Raw genomic sequence first — 23,618 nt, forward strand, 5'->3', positions numbered from 1 at the left:
ATAAAATGGGCGTTTGAGTGACTCCGCATGTTCTAGGGCTTACTACCTGAGTTGGTAACATTTTACGCAGAGCACTCTGCGACATAATGTTTTTCACTACACAGATGAATGGGCCCAGATAACGATGTTGTCAGAGCAATAGTCTTCTCCCTTATTAAACATCATATTATAAGACTGGGTCGCTTTATGTGTTTTATCAAAGACGTATAAGAACCCATAGACAGTAAAAGTAAGATAAGAACTTTGTTTTTATGCGCAGTTTGGGCCTTACATCGTTTTCACCGTAATGCGCTCTACTTGCGCAGTTACCGCGTGGGATCTTGGGGGAACGAGAAGTCGTGAATGAGAGAGAGCAGCTAGATTTCGAGTCTGTTGTATTTTTGTTGTGACAGGCTGATTTCAGTGTTTCACTTATAGATTATACGAGAAATGCCACCCAAAGGAAAAGGTGGTAAGGGTGGGAAAGGTAAGCATTAGGAAAACCTAAGAAGAGTAATAGTTTGGTGGATAATGCTGCTGTAATGTTTGCTAGCTGCTGCAACAGCCTGAAGGAGCAACGTTAGCAATAACAGTGTAACTAATGCATCTTTGATTTAAATATTCGTATACTATTTGTGTCATGCAGACAGTTGTCGTTGGAATTAGTAACCTTTTCACTGCGTGATCGTGGATTAGTTTACTTTTCCAGTCCTGTCACTAACATGCGGAGTAACGTTCATGCAAAGTTGCTTCGTTTAGCTGAGCCTCTGTTACAAGTGATATGACAAGATGTTAATATTAAATATTAACTAAGGCTCAGTTGTAACACAACTTATTTTTCAAACACTTTTTCAGGGGGCGGTGGCGGTGCCTCTAGTAGTGGAGACTCGGAAAAGAAAGAGAAAGCACAGAAAGGAGGCACTGCTGTCAAGGTAACATAAGGGGAGATTCTGTTATCATTTTTCACATGATGATTTGATTGTATAAGGATGGATGGCTACAATATCAGGAAGTCCAGGAGGATGATTGCATATACCAGGGCCCTCTTTGCAACAATATATGTGATGTGTTATTGCAAATGGAAAAACCTTCTTGCCAGTAGTATGGGTAATAACACCAACAATTGTAATAACATCAAGAGCAGTCAGGTGATTACCAGTAGTTTTTAATTGAGGGTAAGTTATCTTCATCAACAATGGATGTCAAGAGGAGTCAACCTGTACACACATATAAAATTGTCTCGACACAATTGACCCTTTTAGCCTCCTAGATCTATATGAATTGGTTTGTTGTGTTTTACAGTACCATGTGTAGGTTATGAGACTAGACACCCCAGTTTTGTCGGTGACTGAGATGATTGCTAAGGTTTTGAAGCAGGGTTTTGGCCCACAGCACCTGGGTTGTGCAGCTAGCATAGGCGTGGCGTATGCCGTATGAAATCTGTCATGGCCAAATGCTTTTTGGAGATTTATGAAACTAAGCCAAATGTTGTTAGAGGATTTCCAATCGTGGTGATTATCAGATCATTTTAAATATTTTGAGAAAAATTTAGTGTCTTAGCTAAAGTTCCATGGAATGTGATTTCTACAAAAACAATGTGTCTCACCATCAGGGGAAAGATTAACATTTCTTTGATATGGGCTTACTTGGGTTGGTTGACTTTGCAGGTCCGTCATATTCTTTGTGAAAAACATGGAAAATGCATGGAAGCTATGGAAAAATTGAAATCCGGTGTACGCTTCAGTGAAGTTGCCACACAATACAGTGAAGACAAAGCCAGACAAGGGGTAAGTTACACATTTTTGCTTGAGCCCAACAAGGCCTGTAACTGTTATCATAAACTCCCACAAACTGCCGCATCCATTCTTTTCCAGCAGGTGGCACACCTGTGCAGGGTGTTTTGCATAGGTTTGCATACTGAGGTTATATTCACATTGCAAGCCTTAAAGGTGCTTTAAGCGATGTCCTACGTTTTTTAGGCTAAAACATTTTTGTCACTTACAGCAAACATCACCTCACCATCCGCTAGCTGCCTGTGTCCTGAATAAACTGTAAAAAAAACGTGATCTCTGTGGACAACCCAAGCTCCAAAAACAGCCACAAAACAACTTAACAAACTTCTCCAGCAAATCACAGACGAGATGCACGTTTAGGAGAGTTTCAATTGCACGGGAGGGAGAGGGAGGAAGTAACGTTACCCAGCATCGCAACAGAAGTGACGTTACCCAGCATCGCTTAGAGCGCCTTTAATGTTCAGTTCTAATTTTTTGCCAATTTTTTGTGTTCACACTAATGTTTTAGTTATGTGGTCAATATCATACTCTACTGTGGGCTGGTGACAGTTCTGAACTGACCTGCCTGCCTGCACAAAAAAATCAATATCAGTTGAGCACACTACCCTTACAGAAGTAAACACTGAAGCTTAGCTTATTTGAACTTGGCTTTAAGGTCCATACATTTTCTTTGACAGTGCAGCAACGTTTTTCTGGCAACATTTGACTCTTTGTTTTTATGCTTTCAAACAAACAGGCAGGGCCTAATGATCCATCAACTTTTGCTTGCAAGTCACATGAATTTTGATATGACACTGAGGTTGCAATGCAAAACATCAGACCTGTATCTGATTTAGGACTACAAACTGATTTAGCCTGGCAATGTAAACATAGACTTTGACATGCATGTAAAAGAACAGCATCTCTTTTTCTGGGGTCATTAATGTACCAGTTGTGCATTTTGAAATTGCTATTCCACTCATTGGTGTGCCGCTGTAATTTGGAGAACATTTCATACGGATAAACCCGGGAAACATGATTAAAACACATAATATTGTTTTAACTGTCAGAACAAGACTTAACAATACTAAATGAATGGGGTTATATATTCCAATGTGTACAGGCGTTGCTGATTAAAATAGTACTTCCTTATCAGTACTCAGCCTTGGGCAAATGTATCATGCAAAACAGTAAACAATTTGACTTTGTATATGACAGGGCGACCTGGGCTGGATGACAAGAGGATCAATGGTGGGCCCATTCCAGGATGCTGCATTTGCCTTACCAGTCAGCACCATGGACAAACCTGTATACACAGATCCACCTGTTAAGACGAAATTTGGCTATCACATCATCATGGTTGAGGGAAAGAAATAACTGAACCTGTGGTTTGTCATCATGCGTTAGAGATCTAACAGTGCCCCACTGTTAAATATTTGATTTTTGAGTTTATTGTGTTGTTTATTAATGAGACTTGCGGCAAGATTTTGTTTAGAGGAGGTGTAAGAAAGAGTACAAAATAAAATGCTATCATGTATTATTGCAGGTAAAGTATGTGTACTTTTTAAGGAGACTTTAGATCATATGATGTACATGAAATACTTCTTTCTATCAAACAGTCAATGTTTCATACATGCATAAGCTACATATACATCTAAAGTTATTCATTTTATTTTAGGAACTCTAATGTTTGAGAGTACTCTAGATCCCTCTTTGATACTTCGATACCATAAAGAAATGTTTTAGATGTTTGAAGGAAGAGCGCTGATGTTTTTTAAACACAAATCTAAGATTTAATTTAAAAGGTGCAGCCATGTGCACTGGCTACCCTGATTATTATGGCAAAGGAAAAGTATGACATTGCATCTTGCTTTATATTTTGAAAGATCAAAATGACATTGACAAATGGCAGCAGTGAGGAATGGTGGAAGGCGAGGCCAAATCTGGAACACCATAAAAAGATAACTGCAGGTCTTCTGGGCAGAATGGAAAGCAGTAACCATATGATTGAATGTTTAGCTAATACATGAGTGGGGGAGTTGAGTTTGCAGTAATGCTGATAAGAACAGGGTCTACACAGAACATTTTTGAGAAGGGAGAACTATCTACCACCGTGTGACAAAAGTCAACACCAGATGTTTGTAAAGCAAGAGTATAGAAACAGTGTAATTAAATGTGGTTAAGCCGAAGAATGGACCATCACTAGCAGCCAGTGGCAGAAGAACCCTTGCACAAAATAGAGGGAAGAATGGATTATCCAGGAAAATTGTGCTGGAAAATACTTGTTTGTAGGCTACAACAGGACCAGGGGCGTCGCTAGCTATTTAAAACATTCGGGGCTAGAGCCCCGAAGTTAGTCTTTTTTTGTCCGACGTTTCGGGGGTTACTCCCCCGAGAGATTTTGAAAATCGGACTGATGAACATGAAATTTTAACCTACTTTGAGAAAAGGAAGGCCAATCGTAATGACTCACGTCACGGCATTCCGAATATTTTGATGTTTAAAGACCGTGTAAGGAGAACGTCTCTTCTGCCAAAGTGCACCATACAACACCCAAAATATGACATTAAAATAGCCTGTAGAATAAACATCGTCAACCACCTCTGTCAAGTGCACAGGTGTGAGCGTTCGTCTCGGGATAAACATTTGGACGTCATCACCTTCAATTAATGGGCTATGGGTGCCTTGAAAGCAATTGCATTTGGGTTGTGTAGGCCTATCACTAACTTTTGCCCAAAGAAAAAGTTCCATTCTGTCAAATGCTACAGGAGAGGAAGGGCGGAGAGAAAAGGCAGTGTGTAATTTCTATTATTCTATTTCTAAAATCTACTTTCAATTATTCCATGGTATTCTGCAACTTTCACATCCAGTCAGCGATGGCTCAAGAGAGGATTTTTGTGCAAGTCTAGTCAGTGTTCTTTCTCTTAGTCAGGTTCAGTGCCGGTGTTACATGGCAACTGGCACCCATGTTAACTGGCTGCGTTGGTGACGTTTCAAGAGTGATGACGTTTCTTTGACAGATGTGGCCGCTTGCAGATGGCTAGCGCCGGCCCTGGTCATGTTTCACTTCACTTATGAATAACCCCTTACAAAAAAATAACTATAGAAATATTTTAGTGTTTTGTATTGTATATTATATTAATACATGCATGATCACATCATATACTTTCCCAGATATGGGTAGCCTATACTGTCTTGAAAACTATATAGCCTAGTATAACAGATGGCCCTTACATTGAGCTTACTAGTAAAATTAGGCCTACAATGAAAATGGCCTAGGCCTCAAAGGGTACCTAATTCATTGAAGCCCTTTTAAGGTGTGATTTACAACCCTGGGGGCTAAGCCCCCACTGTCTTTCAATCATAGTGATGTCCCTGTCTCTTACCAAAGACGTTAAATTAAAATATAGGGATGTGCCAACTTTTTATTAGATAGAGAACTACTAATAAAGCTACTACTACTACTAGAGAAAACTAAAGCTCTTTCTGACCATTTGTCACTAGCCTATAAGTTAGTGTCTCTTTCTAGTTATTCAAACAAAGTGTCCTTTAAGTTAGTGAGGTGTAGTGGTAGCCTAGCTAGTAACATCAGCATTGATCAACGTTGTCTTTGAGGGCTGCGTTTCACGAACCTGAGCTGATCGAAATGTCCTCCTGGGTTGCGGGAGATGGACACACTGTGAGTTTCCACTTCTTGTCCCTGCTCTGCCCTTTTTTTTCTAAAGAAACTTCTAATATCCATTTGTCCTTCTGTACACTTATTTCGCTAAGGCTAGTTAGTAGAAGCACGAAACAGCAATGCGATATAGCGTAGAGGAGAAGGTACTTGAAATTGCAACATTTTGCAACAAATGATTCTAAACCTGCCCAGACCACGTCAGATTTTCTTGCGCTGCTGTTAATGCACACAATGGACACAAAACACAAAAGTCTCTTCTACGGGGCTATTTATTTCATTCACGATTAGAGTTTTTGTTGTTGTTGTTGACGGCCCATAGATCCGGGGCTATCCCCAGACAATCCTGGGCTATAGCCCCGAATGCAGGTCTAACGACGCGCCTGAAAAGGACAGTGATCCAAAGCACACCTCAAAATCCACCATCAACTACTAACCAGAAAAGCGATCTAAAGCTTTTGGAATGGTCTTTGCCTGCCTGGTCTTTGCCTGCCCCTGGCTAAAACAGTGCTGAAAACCTGCTGAAATATCCTCATATGCATGGAGCATGACCAAAATATATCTGAAACCCTGAAGTGATCCGCAAGTAGGAGTGAGTGAAAATAGAGTTACTTTTTGCTGACAGGCAGTACTTGCAAACTGTTATGGTGGAGGGGGGTTGACTGAAGCACTGACATGGCATCGACACAATTTGTTGCTCCTTCCACAGTAACATGTTTTTTCCTAAGTGAAATAAAAAGTGACAGTCCATATTTTTTGCATGCATTTCTGTAGAATAGGCGAAAAAGCAGCAGCAGTAATGCTACCCACGAGGAGTCAGGATTACAATATCATAATTTGTAGATGGTATAAAAACTAGGAAAACAACAGATTCATTGGAAGCAAACGTCTCGGCCATTGTTTTGTCCATGCTAAATAATGTGGTTAGGCTACATCATGAGCTTAAAAAACCTTCCTAATAATCTCGTTCTGAAGAAGATATTCTCTCGCAGTAGGCTATACAGTAAAACGATAAGGACTGACACTGCAATAATAGAAATACGTCTGTCCACTGACACCGAGTGACATGCTCATTGCATAAAGGTTCAATCAGAGAATGTCAGAGAGTCCGTAAACTGGCTCTGGTTCAACAAGGAAACCATGTGAAAGTAGGGTCTTGTTGTGAACGCTTATTGGCTCAGAAATATGGAGTCAGATGACGCAATTTTTCGTGTTTCCTCTGAGTGGCGAGAGTCGGGGAGGTTATTGTCGGTCAGTTTTGTTGGCTGAGACACAACATCGACTTGAGTGTGGCGGGGCTGAAGGTAAGACTGTAACTAACCCAACCAGATAAGCGGATATATTGTCGGCTTGGTACTACAATCTCATCAACAGCCTTATCTGTATTCAGGTGAATGTAACATTTTTTTGTCTTCTTTGGTCATTACCCTTTTTTAACTGCTAGCTTGCCAGCTAACATCAGCCGGCGGCAGGAGAGGCAAACGTTGCTTTCAGTTAGCTCACTGGCTAGCATATATAATTGCCTTGCATTTCGCCCGTTGTGGTCTTTACCTTAGTAACTGTACGGGTTTAGCAAACATATACTAGTCCGATTTCTGGCTAGGTTTTTTCCGTTTGTGTCAGTAAGGCGTGAAGCTGTAGCCTATGATGCTCATCTCATCTCAGCCAAACAACGTGATCCCACGAGTAAACGTTCCACGCTGTTTTGAATGATGGTAGGCATGCCATTTGTTTCTGTGTACCACATATTTAGTCAATGTCATCCTGATAACTTATATTATTTTGACAACATCAAATTTAATGATGTAATTTTAGTGCCAAACAAAACGTGATCATTTTTTTTTTTTATTCAAAGAGGGACACAACAGACGTACTATGTACGTCATTTAATGGCACCTGCATCTGACTCCCAGTCTGGATGGTGTGATGTCAGAACATTCTAAAATACATAGGGCTAGACATCAGGTCATAATCCGTAACAAAGGATGACCATAATTATATATCAACAAAACTGTCAGATCTGGATGTCAAACAAATGAGTAGCCATGGGCAAACCCATCTAATCAAATACTAATTGAGTATTTAAACCCTTCCTCAGAGTTGAAGTGATTCTTGGATTTGTCAGAGGATGCAATTGAGTCATTTTAATGGGATTGCTCTCTTAAGTTCTTGTCATTAAATCCGTGGTGTAGTCAGTGTTTGGATTAGAAGAGCTGTGTCCTCACCTGTGCATGGGGTGAGCTTGAAGGCGGCCAGCCATTGGCTGACTCACTAACCCCTGCATTGTGGACTCCACAGACCAATAGCCACGAGGAAGATGCTTTGGACCTGTGCATTACTGCAGAGGTTATCATGACGTGGGGTGGGGGAATAAAAACTCAATAGTCAGTGTGTGGGATGGACTCCGCTCATTCATCCAGCACGGAGCTGTCATCCATGTCTGCTGCTAATGTGTTCTGAAAGCAAGAGACTGAGTTGCTTGAAAGTTTAGTAGTGTGTCATTCATTTGATATTGCTTAATCATTGTTAAAGTGCTGTAGTGCAAAAGCATCTTTAACGAAGTAAAATCAACTGCATTAAGGTAGGCTATGTGCTTGCACTTTCTTAGATAGTTACTCAGTTGGAGTTGGATGATTTATTGTAGTCTTTACTGTAGTCTGAATATATCGTATAGGCTGTGACGACTGGTTCAGTCTTGCTGTTGCAGGTCATTTGAGGCTACTCTATGCGCTGGTAATTTGTATATGGTTTGGGCAGAGCCTGCTCGTTAAAATGGAGATTATTCATTCTGATGTAAATCCATCACAGATCAAAAAAATGTGCTAAAGCCACCTTTTCTCACCTGATGTAACCGCATAAATATAAACTGTTATATTTGTGTGTGTATGTATGTATATATATATATATATATATATATATATATATATATATATATATATATATATATATATATATATATATATATATATATATATATATATATATATATATATTGTATATCACTGTATGAATAATATATACATATAAACTGTTACTAACCTATATACATGTATAACTGAGTAAATATAGATATTTTTGAGCTGACCAAGCCGATTCACCTGTAGCCCAGACTCTTATCAGTGGTTCTACCTAACGGTATCTTTTGCCATTGTGTTTTACTCAGTATCACCTATCTGTCTTCAAACTGGCAAGACTTGGCGTAATCAGACAGCAGATTCAACAGAACTGTTTGGTAGGGCTTGGCTTTATAAGTTCAGATAAATGTCTTTGTGTAAGGGTCAGCTCAATGATATTATTTGAAGTGTGCCAGCAGGGTTGAAGGGTGGTGTGTCTTAAATAAAGAACTGTTTGGTAGGGCTTGGCTTTATTAGTTCAGATAAATGTCTTTGTGTAAGGGTCAGCTCAATGATATTATTTGAAGTGTGCCAGCAGGGTTGAAGGGTGGTGTGTCTTAAATAAAGAAATGGTGAATAATCAGGGTCATCTCCATGTATTCCAAAAAAATGTTTCAAGAATTCATGGCAATGTTTTTTTTTTTTTTTTCCAGATGACGTAAATAGGAGTTTAAGCCAGACACAACAGTTTTAGGTGAGCAGGGAGTGATTGTGATTGTATCTTTATAGGCTAGGCTATTTTTTGTATGTTGTTAAGCTATTATTAGGACTGTCTTTTAAAATCAGGAGTGAAAAAACTTCCTAGTATCAACTCGGCCACAGTAAACTGATGGTTACAGAAAAAGCTTGTGGGACATATGAGAGAGGAGTGGGGGCACTTGAAATGGTTAAAGCTGTTAGTTTGGCTTTACTGCAACACCTGCAGTCTTACAGAGCTTTTAAACAGGCATAGATTGCAGTCATGTTAGAGGAGGAGAGGAAAGGAGAGTCTTTGTCCAGTGCTTTTTAGTGTGCGTCATAAACAAATGGCTGTGACTTCCTTCTGAACTGCCTCAGCCATGTGACCTGAGCAGTCGTGACTTCGGTTAAGGGAGACATAGGCTGGCTCACCACCATGTTTGAGTGGGCTCTGAGTGCAGGCTGGAAGTGATCTCCTCACAGTGGAATGTTTTTTTGGAAGAAATGGGTGCACTGCAAAGGACGTGGTCCTCTCTCACGCTTTCTCTCCGCTGTTCTAATGTTTTCCACCAGGCAGCCGAAGACATCTGACGTTCACCTCAGCCCCGAAAGCGCTCTCTCTCTGTCTCTCTCTCTCTCTCTCTCTCTCTCTCTCTCTCTCTCTTGAGTTCAGGGCATCCACGTCCACTTGCTGTCGTTCCTGTCCCTCCCAGGAGAGAGCCCAAGCTCTCCTTGGCACCTCGGTGGCCACACTCCTCTTCGTCCTCGTCTCTCTCACAACACTGCCCACCAGACGCACTCCAGGATGGGCATGAAGATGGACCTCCAGACGGTGCTGCTCCTGCCCGTGCACTTGCTGGTGGGGCTCTACTCCCTGCTCACCTTCCTGCCCTGGTACTTTATGACCGGGGCCAAGGAGCGGCAGGCTCTGGCTATGCGCAACAAGGCCAAGTCCACCTCGGGACAGCCGGAGGGGCCTTACCGCTCAATTGACCGCTTCAACGGCCTCGCCCAGATGGACTTTCCCGGGAAAGACACGCTGGACAAGCTGTTCAACTATGCAGTGGAGCGCTTTGGCCCAAATCACTGCCTGGGCACTCGGGAAGTGCTCAGTGAGGAGAATGAGACCCAGCCGAATGGCAAGGTTTTTAAAAAGGTAGAACACACTCACTACTCAAGCAAATAAAGCTCACATATCACATATCATAGTGGTATATAAACTTACATAACACATATCATATGTTAGTGGCATAATCTCCCATAGCACATATCTTTGTGGTGTAGTCTTTAAAAAGGTAATACGCCCACAACTGAAGCATATAAGCTCACATTGCACATATCATTAAAACATATATAAGCACAGGCGATCAAAAAGCCTCATTCAGACTCTATCCAATCAGTCCTGCTGGCTCTGCTCATGTGACTGCATTTATGGAGGCTACGTGTCTACATGATCTGACCCATCAGCCATGTATGAATCACACAGTGTGTTCCAGTGCCATTCAGTCATTACAGACCCACTGTGTTCTCTTTCAGCTCATTCTGGGAAATTACAAATGGATCACCTACCAGGAAATGGACGACATCGTGAGTCACTTTGGCAGTGGCCTGGCAGCCCTGGGCCAGCAGCCCAAGAGCACCATCGCCATCTTCTGTGAGACTCGGGCGGAATGGATGATCACGGCCCAGTCATGCTTCAGGCGCAATTTCCCCCGTAAGCTCCGCCGATATCTTGCTGCCACCACTTCCTTTCCATCTCCATCTCCTTCGCCCTAGCCGCTTCCTGTGTGCAAGAGCGAATGCTAGACAAAAGGCAACGTGTGTTGCGCCATGAGCTACCCTCAAAGGCCTGCTATGTATTCCTATTGTGTAGTATGAAAGACATTTCTTCCACTCTTTTCATAGCTCTGTAAACTTGGCTAATGAATTTGTGCTGATGTCTGCATGATGTCTTTTAGTGGTGACGTTCTATGCCACGCTGGGAGAGGAAGCGGTGGCCTTTGGCCTGAATGAGTGTGGGGTGACTCACCTGGTGACTAGCGTAGACCTGTTGGAGACTAAACTAAAGGTGAGTGATATTTACACTTGCGCTACCCTTAGACAAGCCCATATTTACATTCATATTAACTTATTGGCTCAGAACTGGTATGTGGTAAATGTGATTTTTGTGCCTTTGGCACCAGTAGTGCATGAAGACTATCTTGACCTGCTATTTAAGATGGCCTCCAGAATTGAGCTGAAGGGTTGACGACGGAAGTGTGTTTCTTGTCTCCTTGTTCCTTAGAACGTGCTTCCTCAGATCCATAACCTCAAGCACGTCATCTATGTGGATAACAAGAAGATCAATACCACAGGCTATCCTGAGGGCCTGCAATTGCACAGCATGGAGGCTGTGCAAAAGCTGGGAGCCAAGCCTGAAAACTGTAAATGTAACATGCATGACATTAAAGGAGAAGTTCGGTGTGATATATTGACCTAAAGTGCGTGGAAACATGATCCCGAGTGTGAACTTTTGTCTCATAGCTCATCTCGGCTTGTCCCCTGCTCTCCGAAATCTGTCGCTAGTTAGCCGATGCTACCAATAGGTTTTCAATGGGGGTGCCTCGGGCATCGGGCTAGCCATGCAAATAAATCACTGTTTTACACCATTTACGAGGCTCAAAGTAGCTCCACACTTCATTGGTAGACTTCAGAGGGCCCTGACATTTAAAACGAGACATTAAGAACTTGGCACTGGTAGTTTATTTACAAGACGATTTATACAGACAGTACCTTCAGGAAGTTTACCTTTCGCCGCCATCTTGAATTTAGTCATGCATTAGAAATGCATAGATTCCAGTTGCTGGCTAACTAGCGCCATATTTCGGAGAGCAGGGGACAAGCCGAGATGAGCTATGGGACAAAAGTTCACACTCGGTATCATGTTTCAACACACTTTAGGTCAATATCACACCGAACTTATCCTTTAAACGCAACTTGAGGGAGAGAGAGAACCAACATATCAGATCTTTACCTACAGCTCTGGACCACTGCACATTTTTCAGATGTCATCCTACGGGTGCTGAGAGACATTCTTATGAGTTAACGGTCATATTCAAAATTAAGAGACCAATGCAAATTTGAAAATGACAGTCAACTCATTCAAATATCCCTTAGCAACCATAGGATGACATCAGAAAAATGTGCAGTGGTTTTCCAAAGCTGTAGATACTTACATTATGGTAACAATATTAGGTGTATTGGGTGGACTATGTGAATATTGTGTAGTGTTTTTATTATTTATTGGCCATCCATCTCAATGCCACCTCTTTTGCAGTGAGCCAGGAGATCGTAAAACCCACCCCCTCGGACCTGGCTGTCATTATGTACACCAGCGGCTCCACGGGCCGACCCAAGGGAGTCATGATCGTCCACAGCAACCTCATCGCAGGCATGACTGGGCAGTGTGAGAGGATCCCCGGCCTAGGGTGAGTCATTTATATTCGGTCATTTAGCTAAGGTGACACCAAAGCGACTTAAAGGAGAAGTTCGGTGTGATATTGACCTAAAGTGTGTTGAAACATGATACCGAGTGTGAACTTTTGTCTCATAGCTCATCTCAGCTTGTCCCCTGCGCTCCAAAATCTGGCGCTAGTTAGCCAATGCTACCAACAGGTTTTCAAAGGGGTTGCCTCAGGCATCGGCCTATCCATGCAAATAAATCATTGTTTTACACCATTTACGAGGCTCAAAGTAGCTCCACACTTCATTGGTAGACTTCCGAGGGCCCTGACATTTAAAACGAGACATTGAGAACTGAAAAAGCCCTGGTAGTTTATTTACAAGACGATTTATAGAGACAGTACCTTCAGGAAGTTTACCATTCGCCGCCATCTTGAATTTAGTCACAATCAAGTCAGGCGACAAGTACGAATGAACAGGTATGATAAGGGATCGGATTCCAAAAATAATTCCGTGGAAATGCATGGATTCCAGTTGCTTCCAGTAGCAAGGCTTCACGACACCAATCTTGCCCCAGCGGCGAGATCACAACACATGACTGGCACGATGTCTTCACAACACACCACATTATTGGCTCAATGTATTCACAACACAGCACACGATTGGCTCAATGTCTTCACATGTCAACGTTTTGCTGCGGAAGGGGTAGACGTAGGCGTAGACAACTGCCATATTGGCGTTACAAACTAACCCTATGCATTTTTATGGAGGATTTTTTGAGTGGCGTGTCTCCTCATTAGAAAGTCTCTGCTTTAGGTCAATATCACACCGAACTTCTCCTTTAACAAGAAAGGTGACAATCAAGGGTACAGTGTTCTCTCGCAAACACATTACATAATGCTAGCCACCATCGAGTTGCCCCGCTGTAATGTGATGGTGTGCTTCCTATTAGCCCCAAGGACACGTACATTGCCTACCTCCCCCTGGCTCACGTGCTGGAGATGACCGCAGAGATTTCGTGTGTGACTTACGGATGCAGGATTGGCTACTCCTCCCCCCAGACCCTGTCGGACCAGGTACCAGGCCTTTAGAATTAATAATCATTCTCAGAGTGAGTTGGCCCAGTTCCATTTGCTGAAGGTTCTACCTTTTCTCCTTCCTGCAGTCATCAAAGATCAAGAGAGGTAGTAAAGGAGACTGCTCAGTGCTGAAGCCCTCCCTCATGGCGTCTGTTCCGGTACGTTCTATTTGAAAGTTAATTATGCGATGACTGATAGACACATTTTTAGTTGTTGCTCCTCATTACTGCATGGTGCCCATTGTTTTTCTCTCTCTCTCTCTTCTCTTTTACCAGGAAATCATGGACCGCATCAATAAAAATGTGATGAGCAAAGTCCAAGAGATGAACTGCGTGCAGAGAACTCTCTTCAAGCTGGCCTACAACTACAAACTGGATCAAATCAAGAAGGGATACGATGCTCCTCTGTGTAACGTGTAAGGAGCATTCTTACACTCCAGTCCACTAACAATGACCGTAATGTGACCCTAGTGCTGATTGACAGTAGTAGAGCAAGCTCACAGAATAAAACTGTGTTTTATACATAGGGAGGCCGCATTCTTTCTCATCACATGTACTTAATAAACCTTACAGTAGCTTTTTACGCCACATTGTTTAAAAGAGTCTGTCGAATGAGCTAATGTAATCAACTTGTATTACATTATGTCGGAATGTCCAGGCTGTTCAAGAAAGTGCGGTCCCTGCTGGGAGGGAACGTGCGTATGATGCTGTCAGGGGGCGCACCTCTGTCCTCAGCCACCCAGCGCTTCATGAACATCTGCTTCTGCTGTCCCGTGGGTCAGGGCTACGGCCTCACAGAAACCTGCGGAGCCGGAACCATCACAGAGGGTGAGGGAGCCGCACAGCTGCGCTCAGTGGCCAGCTGCATGTGCTGAACTATGTACAGTATTTTAGTCAGACGTCTTGGGTGCAAATGTTCCTGTACATCTTGTATTCTGTACATCTTGTACCTTTGTTCCAGCCTGTTGTTGTTTTGTGCGTTCGCTTCCATGGAAATGTAAACACATGACTAAAAATGCCTGTGACGAAATGCTGAGGTTGTAACATAATTTTGCAACACATTGTTTTTTCCTAAATGGATTGTTCCAACATAATAATATAATGTATCTTTGATATCTTTGATTTATATGTGTTAAGCATTAACTAAAGAGAAGGGGCTTGTAAACTTTTAGATAAATTCTAAGGTGGGTTAGCCGATCTTTGTTTAACAAGTGGGCAGGCTGCAACTTGCTGCACATCTAATGAGAGGCTTCTTACACAATGTCTAAGGGATCAGAGCACTCCTGTCTAAGGGTGGTACCTATCTAGAGGGCTTTGTGGTGGTGCTGATGGCATGTGTCGTTGTGTTTAGTGGCGGACTACAGCACCGGCCGCGTGGGAGCTCCTCTAATCTGCTGTGAGGTCCAGTTGAGGGACTGGGTAGAAGGTAGGTCCAAGCACACGGTTCTCACTACACCAGCACTCAATGCCTCAGGCGTAACCTCAGCCTGCATTTATGGAAGACTTGTCACGATCACGTTAAGCCGGAAAATGGCTTTATGTAATCTTGAATAGACATGTCAACTCAGGTCAACCCTTCTTCCAGGTGGTTACACAAGGAAAGACAAACCCCACCCACGCGGAGAGATCCTGATTGGGGGTCCAAACGTCACCTTGGGCTACTACAGGAAAGATGGCAGCATCAACGACGACTTCTTTGTGGATGAAAATGGCCAGCGGTGGTTTTGCACTGGAGATGTTGGAGAGATTCACTCTGATGGCTGCTTACAGATTGTGGGTATGTGGCCTTATATGGTTCTCCAGAGTGTGTAGGTGCTGGTCACAATAGCATGATGTCCCTTGCAGATATGCACTTAGTGAATAAACCAGTTATAGGTGGTACCAACATTTTTTAGATAAAAGAACATTGTGCACTGCAGTTTTATTTATTTATCCTCTATTCTGTTCTAGACCGAAAGAAGGACCTTGTCAAACTGCAAGCTGGAGAGTATGTCTCACTGGGCAAAGTGGAGTCTTCCCTGAAGAACTGTTCTCTCATTGACAACATCTGTGCATATGCCAACAGGTATCATCCCAGTCTGCTTTGTCATCTCTTCATCACTGAGAGCGAAAGGTTGTGAATGCTTCCTTGCACTTCTGTACCCTAATTCTCCAGTTCTCATGTCCTTCCAGTGATCATAACTTCGTGATCAGCTTTGTGGTGCCCAACCAGAAGAAACTGACCACCTTGGCCGATCAAAAGGGCATTAAAGGGACATGGGAGGACATCTGCCGTCACCCTTTGATGGAGATGGAAGTTTTAAGAGAAATTAAAGAAGTCGCCACCTCATGTAAGCATTGTTACCTTGTTTTGAACCTTCACAGAAAGATGGGATTACTCGCAGTTAGGTTGCATGTAACCTTGCCGTTTAGAACTCTTTAGCTAATCTCACATTTTATCATAACAAGTGTTTGCATTGTTTGGTCCTTTTAAGAATGTCATGTGTGTAATCTGTTTTTAGTCACTACGTAGCAAAGTTGCGGAGAACATGGATCCTAAAATAGGGATAATCTCACATGCACACTCACCACTTCCCGATTTTTATTCCTATTTGGTTTCCTATCCTGATTTCTGTGGTTTGTCAGTAGGGTTACCTTGATATATTACTTAAAAAATGCATTGCTTATTGATGTATTATTTCTTGTGGTCATTACTTATTGTGCCGTTAGTAATCCATTAAGAGTAAGCATTAAGCTGAGCGATCTGATCTTTTAGCAGAGTAGTTGTTTAACAGCTGGAATTGATGGATTGCACTGTAGGAAAGATTTATTCTGCACTTGAAGTGTTTGACATTCTTTAATGCATAGCGCTACGGTACGATAGCCATTCAAATATAGAGCATTAAAAAGAGTGTGGTTACATGTCTGTCTGTGCCTTATACTACCCACTAGAGGCACAGAATGGCGCTGTAACCTGGTGGAGTCTATGCCGTTGCCTGATTAGTCGTTTTGGGATAGACATTGTGGTGTGCCTTGGCACAACTTCTGCATGCAAGTCATTTCAGTTGACATGGCTGATGTTGGCCACGGGGGATATATCAGGATGAGCATCGATGATGATGATGATGATGATGATGGAATATTCTGGAACAAGTGGCTGTGCTTATTTACCTTTGTTTCATCCCACAGCGAAACTCCAGCGCTTTGAAATCCCGATGAAGGTCCGGTTAAGTCCAGAGCCCTGGACGCCTGAGACGGGCCTGGTCACCGACGCCTTCAAGCTAAAGAGGAAGGAGCTGAAGAACCACTATCTTATCGACATCGAGAGAATGTATGGGCGGAAATAAGACCAGCACTCGAGCCAAATCCCACTCTTCACCATTCCACTGTCACCTTCAGTGTATCAGTTCAAATCCGTTGAATATTTCCAGTCTTACTGTTCAATGCTTAAAGCTAGCATGAAAAGGAAAAAAAAAACACACAAAGACATACCGGTATGTTGAAGTTAAACTTTAGTAGCTTTTCGTTGTTTTGTCTGTTTATTCCTTTTCGTTTGTCCAAAGTTAGGAGCTTTTTTCAGCGTTCAAATATGGCTTAGTGGCTTAGCAGTGGAATTGTTATAGGAACTGTAAAATGTCAGTGGCCTGACACATTGAACCTAATGGGCTTGATGCAGCTTTGTCAAAACCTCTTCACCTCTTAAAATGAATTCAACCACACAACAGCAAGAAACTGCCATACGTCTTTCTAAGCATTTTTTGTAACTACAGTCCAAATTATCCATATTATTAGTATTTATTTAAGAAATACTTTCTTTGCAGTATGATTTAACTGTTTTTGCTAGCTTCCCTTGGGGAGTTTCTTGAATAAGCAAGGGTGGTTGTCGTTTACTCCCTCCTAGTGGCAAATTGTGTAAAGCAGTGTCACTGTGCCTTCAGAAAGATCCAATGTTTCATGACAAATGTCTATATGTTTTGATGCCAGTGCATTTATTTATTAGTAGTCATGAAGTAATGGATGGTTTTAAAATGTATATGACAGGCCTGCTTAAACCATGTGGGGCATGGGTCTGGATCTCACAGGATCTCCTGTTTCAGTATATGCCCCTAATGTTAATAAATCTTACATTTGTCCTGTGTAAAAAAACAACAAGGATTTTGCCCTATGGCCAACTATTTATTTGAACTTGAATATGGTCTTGAATTGCAAATGGTAATTGGGTGCGCCTCTCTGGGTAGCTAATCGATCATCTCATTTCAGCAATGAGATGACATATCAGACTTATTTATTTCTGACTGACTCAGGGTGTGTAGAATGGGTAGTGTAGGTCAGCTGGAGGTTTTCGAGTAGAATTAAAGGAAACTTTCCAAAATTAGGCCCTGACTATTTTTTTTATGTTACATACCAGTACATGTCAAAGGCCATACTGAAATGTAGGTTGTTTTACTTTGTTATTATGGATGTGAAATGCACAATGATTTTGTTGTTTTCTCTGTTTGTTCTTTTGAGGAATTGGCATTCAGGTGTAGGTAAGAGCTTTACTCTGATGCACATTTTACCACGTTACCTGCTGTGTCAACAGCAATACACTATATGGAACTGCTGTATGTCACTCCACACATTTCACATTGGCAATCAGAATGTATTCTGTGTGAGTTCAACATCCTGATTGCATTGATTTTTTTGTCCTCATCTGCTGGACCACAACATTTCTTTACCATTATGTGATGCATAAATTGAGGGATCTGATTTTCTTAAATGGAATTTCATTACACTGCCTTGTTATGGTTGTTTTCTGTTTTAACAGAGCACTAAACACAAGTATTTAAGGAAGCTTTTATGAAAGACCAAATGAATACTGCACATGTCTTATATTTGCTCACCTCATTTCAATATTGGCAGAGATGTATGAGTAGAGAATTGAAATTCCTTAAAATCTGTCTAACATGTTCTCAGCTATCGCTTGTTAATAGCACATTTAGCTGCTGGACATAAATTGGTACTTAAACCATACATGCAACATTTTAAATTGAAGAACACACATTTTTTTCATTCTCAGGTTTTTATGTCAGGATTGAATTAAAACTTTTGGCTGCTAAATTCCAAAACAATGCTTGGTATTTGGCAACTGACTATCAATTCATTTTTCTGACAGTCCTGTTGAAGGTGAATAATCCCAGTGAAGTACATTTGCTTGTTAGAATGTTTTATGATGCTGTTATTTATTCCATTGTGTGGGTCATGTTATGTAACATACATTGTTATAAATAAAATGTTTTGTAATACAATGACTTTGTTTTTGTGAAAGAAACAAATGACATCCATATATAACAAAAAAAAAAAAACTTTATTTACACTTTGTAGCAAAAACAGTTCATTCACTGTACAAATACTTCAGTTTGCCCAATCCTGAAAACGAAAACAGTCACTAGCAATCTTCCAGACAGGCTGGTCGCTGGTAGGAGAGGCTTGTGCAGTCAGCAGAAAGTTCTGATTAAAATACCGTTGTTTGTTTCCATCAAACTTCACTGAGCCTGCCGTAACAACCAGCAAGGTCGTCTGCCCTTGGGTGGCTTGCTCTGTTAAAAGAACAGTATGAATAGCACTAGGTGAAATTAATGTAACAGGGCTGAAAGCCAGGAAAATGTATATGCCCAAATAATCAAACTATTTTGCCCTAAAATAAATAAAATCCATGATCTAATTTCTGACAAAAAAGTATATTAAGTCTTACTCAGACCATTTAACACCACATACCATGAACAGGTTGGCAATCCAGTGTATGCACTTGAAATTCACTCGATGGAAGGGATTCAAAGAATTCCCCCAGTGCATCTTGTCCCGAAACAGCATTGCCATTCCAAACCAAAGTGGCTTTATCCAAGTAGAGCCTTGTCAGGTGCTATGCCATGTCAGGTAAGATATAAGTGTGAGGTTAATGTAAATAGGTCTGCTGTCAGTAAATACAATGAAGATGTTAATGAATGGTATTTGTCATACATACCCTCCTCTTCTTATCCATGCAGTCATAATAAATGTTGACAAATTCTTCTGAATATCTGCAGGACTGGTCAACATGGGTTCTGAAATCCTGTACAGACATATTAATCAACTAAGAAGACTAGATCTTTAGATCTTTGTGGCTACACGAGCACACGTTCTGTTGATACCATAGGCCAACGGTGACACCAACACAATCAGCTACCACAATGGTTGTATGAAATCGAATACTCACAACTGTTGCAGCCATGTGAAACGATACTGGCAACCTTTAGAGTCACAAAGTGGTGATCTTCTCTAAAATAAAGCTGGTCCTTAACCACACTGATGCAGGATGACGCCAGTATTCGCAAGCTAACGTTAGACAAGGCAAGTTAGCAACTCTGCTGCTCAGTTCCTCAGACGACTTCACCAGCTGAAAATATAGAAGCGGTCCATCGTAAGTTTTCTAATTTAATTCATGTTATAGCGCTTATAAAACTACACATACACATCAAAAAAGCAACTCACGAGAGGGAAACATCCATGGACAGTAAAAGAAGTACCACACTACAATCACAAACCAATCCAAACCTCAGATGCAACACCGTTGCTTCTCCCCGTGCGTGACAGAAAACGACGCAATCGTTCCGCTTTAGAAGAAATGTAGGTTTCGTTGTTCGTGAAATGTTAGTGTTCGTTTATTTTATGGTTATCTTACGTTAATTTCGTGCAATTAATTCCAACGGTTCTTATATACACATGTATAACAGCATAAATGAAACATTAGACCAGAGCCCGTTTACTTATTAGACATTCTCTGATTAGACCAACAACAAATCTTGTTTTGAACGTTTTGCACCGGATATAACGTCACTGTCCACCTACTGTTTCTTCCGACGAGGTTCAGCAGCAAGTCATCTAGCTCAGACAGCTAACGTTAGCCTTCTCAGGTCGTCATTTGATATGATAATATAATTGAAGCTGTGGTCATGGCGGGTTCCGTGTCTAACTTAGAAGTCTGCGATTTTGCTTATTCTGGAAAATTTGATGAATTAAAAAAATGCATTCTTTCCGATAAATCTTTGGCCACTAAAACGGATCAGGTAACGTTCAGTTAACGTTAACAGATAACGTATCGTTAACGTTAACTTACAGCCAGCCTAGCCTTACAAGCTAGCACACTTTGTAGCGACATCAGAAAAACTGCCTCTGTACTGATAACGTTAACTGGAGATACAGTGAGTGATGTAAATGTTGCGCATTGGCCTATTTTAAATTCAATATTATGTTCCTCCCTTAGGACCAGAGAACAGCTCTACATTGGGCCTGTTCTGCTGGCCACACAGACATTGTATCATTTCTGTTGGACCTTGGTGTCGAAGTGAACATAAATGATGATGTGAGTTCTCATGAAGAACACTTTTGCATATTCCCATTTTTACCAAATGTATCAGGATAGGTTTGTAAGAGTTCAGAGAGAGATGTTTTGACTTTTTAAAATAGTATCAATAGTCTAAGCATGATATTCTATGGGTCAGGTACCATACTTTGGGTTTGGGTTGTAATGTCACGTTTTTTGTTTTGTTTCTGTTTTTCTTTAGGCTTGCTGGACTCCCCTTCATATTGCAGCTTCAGCTGGCAGAGAAGAAATTGTGCGATCCCTGATATCCAAAGGGGCTCAACTAAATTGTGTCAACCAGAATGGCTGTACACCTCTGCATTATGCAGCATCAAAGAATAGATTTGAAGTATGTGGACACTATTATGTTACTATTACTATATGGACACTATTCTTTCACACAAACCTACGTCACACACTGCTTGGAGGTGCAAACAACATCAGATGTTTGGTTGATTTGACCATCAATTAACTTCGAAACAGGCACTTCACTTTGGATAGACAATTAGGGGTTTGCACAGACATCACATTCTGGGCGTAACCCAGCTGCATGGCCATGTTGGAGGCACTCGGCGTAAAGAACTGAATGAAGTACAATGGAGTAGAGCTGTAACGATACACCAACCTCACGATTCGGTTTGTATCACGATTTTTGACCCACGGTTCGATACGAACCTCGATATTTCTTTTTTTAGAGGGGGTGGGGGCTAGGCATTTTATTAAATAACATTGCAATAGCCTACCTTAGAACACCAGATGATTACAATATAATATATCTGTATTTTCTTTTTATATCCTGATTTAAAAAGAGAGAATACTGAATGTCTGATATATATGACCGCAAAAGGCAGGATTTAGACCACAAGAAAAGGTGCGATATTTTGAGAAATTACGGTCTATTGGCAGCGCAGATCCATATGAGTTGGGTGAGGGAGATGCAGTACCATGTCCAACCACAAGCACCCTCCTTCCTCTGATAACTTCTGGCATTATTCTCCTTTCTCCCTGGTTTTTTAATACGTTTTGGAAGTCCACATGGTTTTCTTGGTCTGACCTATTGGTACAACCTAAAACACGGCAATAATTAACCATTTTCCTTCACGACGTTAGGGATTTACTTCAGTGCCTAATGCTTTCTTATGATGAGAGTATCTCTAATATGGCGACGTCTGATCTGATGACACGCCGCGCAAACCCCTAATTTTAAAACATCATAGGAGTGATTAACGTCAAAAAGTAATTCAACATTTGACACCTCCGATATGTTTTATGTTTTAGTGTTCTAAAGACGTCAAATAGCTCGTTATAGTTACCAAATTGTGATCAAAAATTATCTCAATGGCGATAAAGCATATGTTTGCACCTCCAACTGCATGGCATACCTGGTTACTGCCCCAAAAGGCCCAAAAATGTTTGTGTGAAAGAATAGCCTGATTTTACCCTGGAAAGTACACGAATAAAGACAAATGTAACACTCACTGCTGTGCATGTCTTACATTAACTATCTATGATTGTTTTTTTTATCATTTATTATGTCCCGTAAAATTAAGGTTTCCCATAGAAATGATGTACATGCTTTTTGTTGTTTCATTTGTCAATAGATAGCTCGCATATTGCTGGAAAATGGTGCAGATCCCAATGTCACAGATAAACTGGAATCCACTCCATTACACAGAGCTTCAGCTAAAGGAAACTATCGCCTGATTCAGCTTCTATTGGCACAAAGTGCTTCAACAAATATCCAAGATTCTGAAGGAAACACTGCCTTGTATGTATCACACCAAAAACAAATATGAATTGAGCTGACTTAATATGACTTCTATGTATCATACCACACACAAATGAGTTGAGCTGACTTCATATTTGCTTCTTTCTGTTTTAAGTTGCCTGAAGCTTGTTTGATTTACCATTCTTTATGTACTTTCAGGCACTTGGCTTGTGATGAAGAAAGAGTAGAGGCTGCAAAACTGCTTGTGGAACACGGAGCCAGTATTTACATTGAGAATAAGGAAGAGAAGACCCCTCTGCAAGTTGCTAAAGGAGGCCTGGGAGCACTGCTTAAGAGGATTGTTGAGGGTTGACTTTATCCTAACCATCTGTGGAAGAACTCTGGCACTAACCTGTAAGAATATACAGCTATATCTTGAGCTGTCGCAATTTCAGAGGAATGAAATAGCCTCTTGTACGATGCCATAGGAGTGTGAAACAGACAAGCAAAAAACATACTCCTAATTCTGCAACTTGAACCACATAAAGATGTCCACCATCTAGTGTGTTAATTCCAGTTTTTCTGTTTGTTTTGTTGGAAAAGGTCCAATATAAGAGCTTGCACTTACTTTGAGCAGAGTGTACTTCAGATTCAATCAGATTATTAATTTGGGATTTGTGCATTGCATAACTGTTTAGTATTTGTTTGTTGTTAATACTATAGGTCTGGTTACAACCTAGCTGTTGGCTCTTGGCTTTTCACACTGATATGAAGTATGTGTGTGCATTTTGTATGTAAATGTTTTACTTGCTTTGACCAAAATGTACATACAAATAAAATTTGAAATAGAGATAAGAGTGGGTGCATGCTGCAGATACAGGAAATGAACATCTGCCATCTCTGCTTTACTCTGCTTATATACAGGCCTACGTGATGACTGTACAGTGGTTGGAATGGTAAACGATTATCTGGGATGAAACAGACCTCAGAAGTTTGCCCACAAAAAGGATCCAAAACCGTGTTTGCCCATAT

General features: G+C 41.3%; 4 protein-coding genes across 18 annotated transcripts; 3 read left to right on the forward strand and 1 right to left on the reverse strand.

The window, feature by feature from the left end:
* The first annotated feature begins 171 nt into the window (after positions 1-171).
* On the forward strand, positions 172-3,288 carry pin4 (protein (peptidylprolyl cis/trans isomerase) NIMA-interacting, 4 (parvulin)). The gene is made up of 4 exons (XM_042075538.1): positions 172-466; positions 835-911; positions 1,647-1,766; positions 2,970-3,288. Exons 1-4 carry the CDS (start codon positions 430-432, stop codon positions 3,126-3,128), a joined length of 393 nt encoding a protein of 130 aa, XP_041931472.1. The 5' UTR covers positions 172-429; the 3' UTR covers positions 3,129-3,288.
* A 2,094-nt stretch (positions 3,289-5,382) lies between these two features.
* acsl4a (acyl-CoA synthetase long chain family member 4a) lies at positions 5,383-18,785 on the forward strand. 14 transcript variants are annotated; one of them, XM_042075520.1, is made up of 17 exons: positions 6,666-6,817; positions 8,591-8,659; positions 8,975-9,015; positions 9,573-10,155; positions 10,536-10,713; positions 10,958-11,067; positions 11,284-11,422; positions 12,316-12,466; positions 13,393-13,516; positions 13,606-13,677; positions 13,795-13,934; positions 14,177-14,346; positions 14,870-14,944; positions 15,104-15,295; positions 15,469-15,583; positions 15,691-15,848; positions 16,687-18,785. In XM_042075520.1, the coding sequence occupies exons 4-17, from the start codon at positions 9,805-9,807 to the stop codon at positions 16,842-16,844; spliced, it is 2,133 nt and encodes a 710-aa protein (XP_041931454.1). In that variant the 5' UTR covers positions 6,666-6,817; positions 8,591-8,659; positions 8,975-9,015; positions 9,573-9,804; the 3' UTR covers positions 16,845-18,785. The 14 variants fall into 14 exon arrangements, with proteins under 14 accessions (XP_041931449.1, XP_041931446.1, XP_041931459.1 ...); XM_042075512.1 differs by lacking the exon at positions 8,975-9,015 and having other exon boundaries at positions 6,608-6,731; positions 9,668-10,155; XM_042075517.1 differs by lacking the exon at positions 8,975-9,015.
* A 38-nt stretch (positions 18,786-18,823) lies between these two features.
* nxt2 (nuclear transport factor 2-like export factor 2) lies at positions 18,824-20,328 on the reverse strand. Of its 2 annotated transcripts, none has more exons than XM_042075537.1 (5): positions 20,071-20,328; positions 19,733-19,912; positions 19,502-19,588; positions 19,255-19,399; positions 18,824-19,076 (listed from the first exon to the last, which is right to left on the reverse strand). In XM_042075537.1, the coding sequence occupies exons 2-5, from the start codon at positions 19,745-19,747 to the stop codon at positions 18,892-18,894; spliced, it is 432 nt and encodes a 143-aa protein (XP_041931471.1). In that variant the 5' UTR covers positions 19,748-19,912; positions 20,071-20,328; the 3' UTR covers positions 18,824-18,891. The 2 variants fall into 2 exon arrangements, with proteins under 2 accessions (XP_041931471.1, XP_041931470.1); XM_042075536.1 differs by having other exon boundaries at positions 20,008-20,328.
* A 38-nt stretch (positions 20,329-20,366) lies between these two features.
* psmd10 (proteasome 26S subunit, non-ATPase 10) lies at positions 20,367-23,436 on the forward strand. The gene is made up of 5 exons (XM_042075535.1): positions 20,367-20,582; positions 20,780-20,878; positions 21,081-21,227; positions 22,480-22,646; positions 22,806-23,436. The coding sequence occupies exons 1-5, from the start codon at positions 20,469-20,471 to the stop codon at positions 22,957-22,959; spliced, it is 681 nt and encodes a 226-aa protein (XP_041931469.1). The 5' UTR covers positions 20,367-20,468; the 3' UTR covers positions 22,960-23,436.
* The last annotated feature ends 182 nt before the right edge of the window (positions 23,437-23,618 follow it).

The sequence above is a fragment of the Alosa sapidissima genome, chromosome 20 (assembly GCF_018492685.1).
Source record: "Alosa sapidissima isolate fAloSap1 chromosome 20, fAloSap1.pri, whole genome shotgun sequence".
Lineage (NCBI taxonomy): Eukaryota > Metazoa > Chordata > Actinopteri > Clupeiformes > Clupeidae > Alosa > Alosa sapidissima.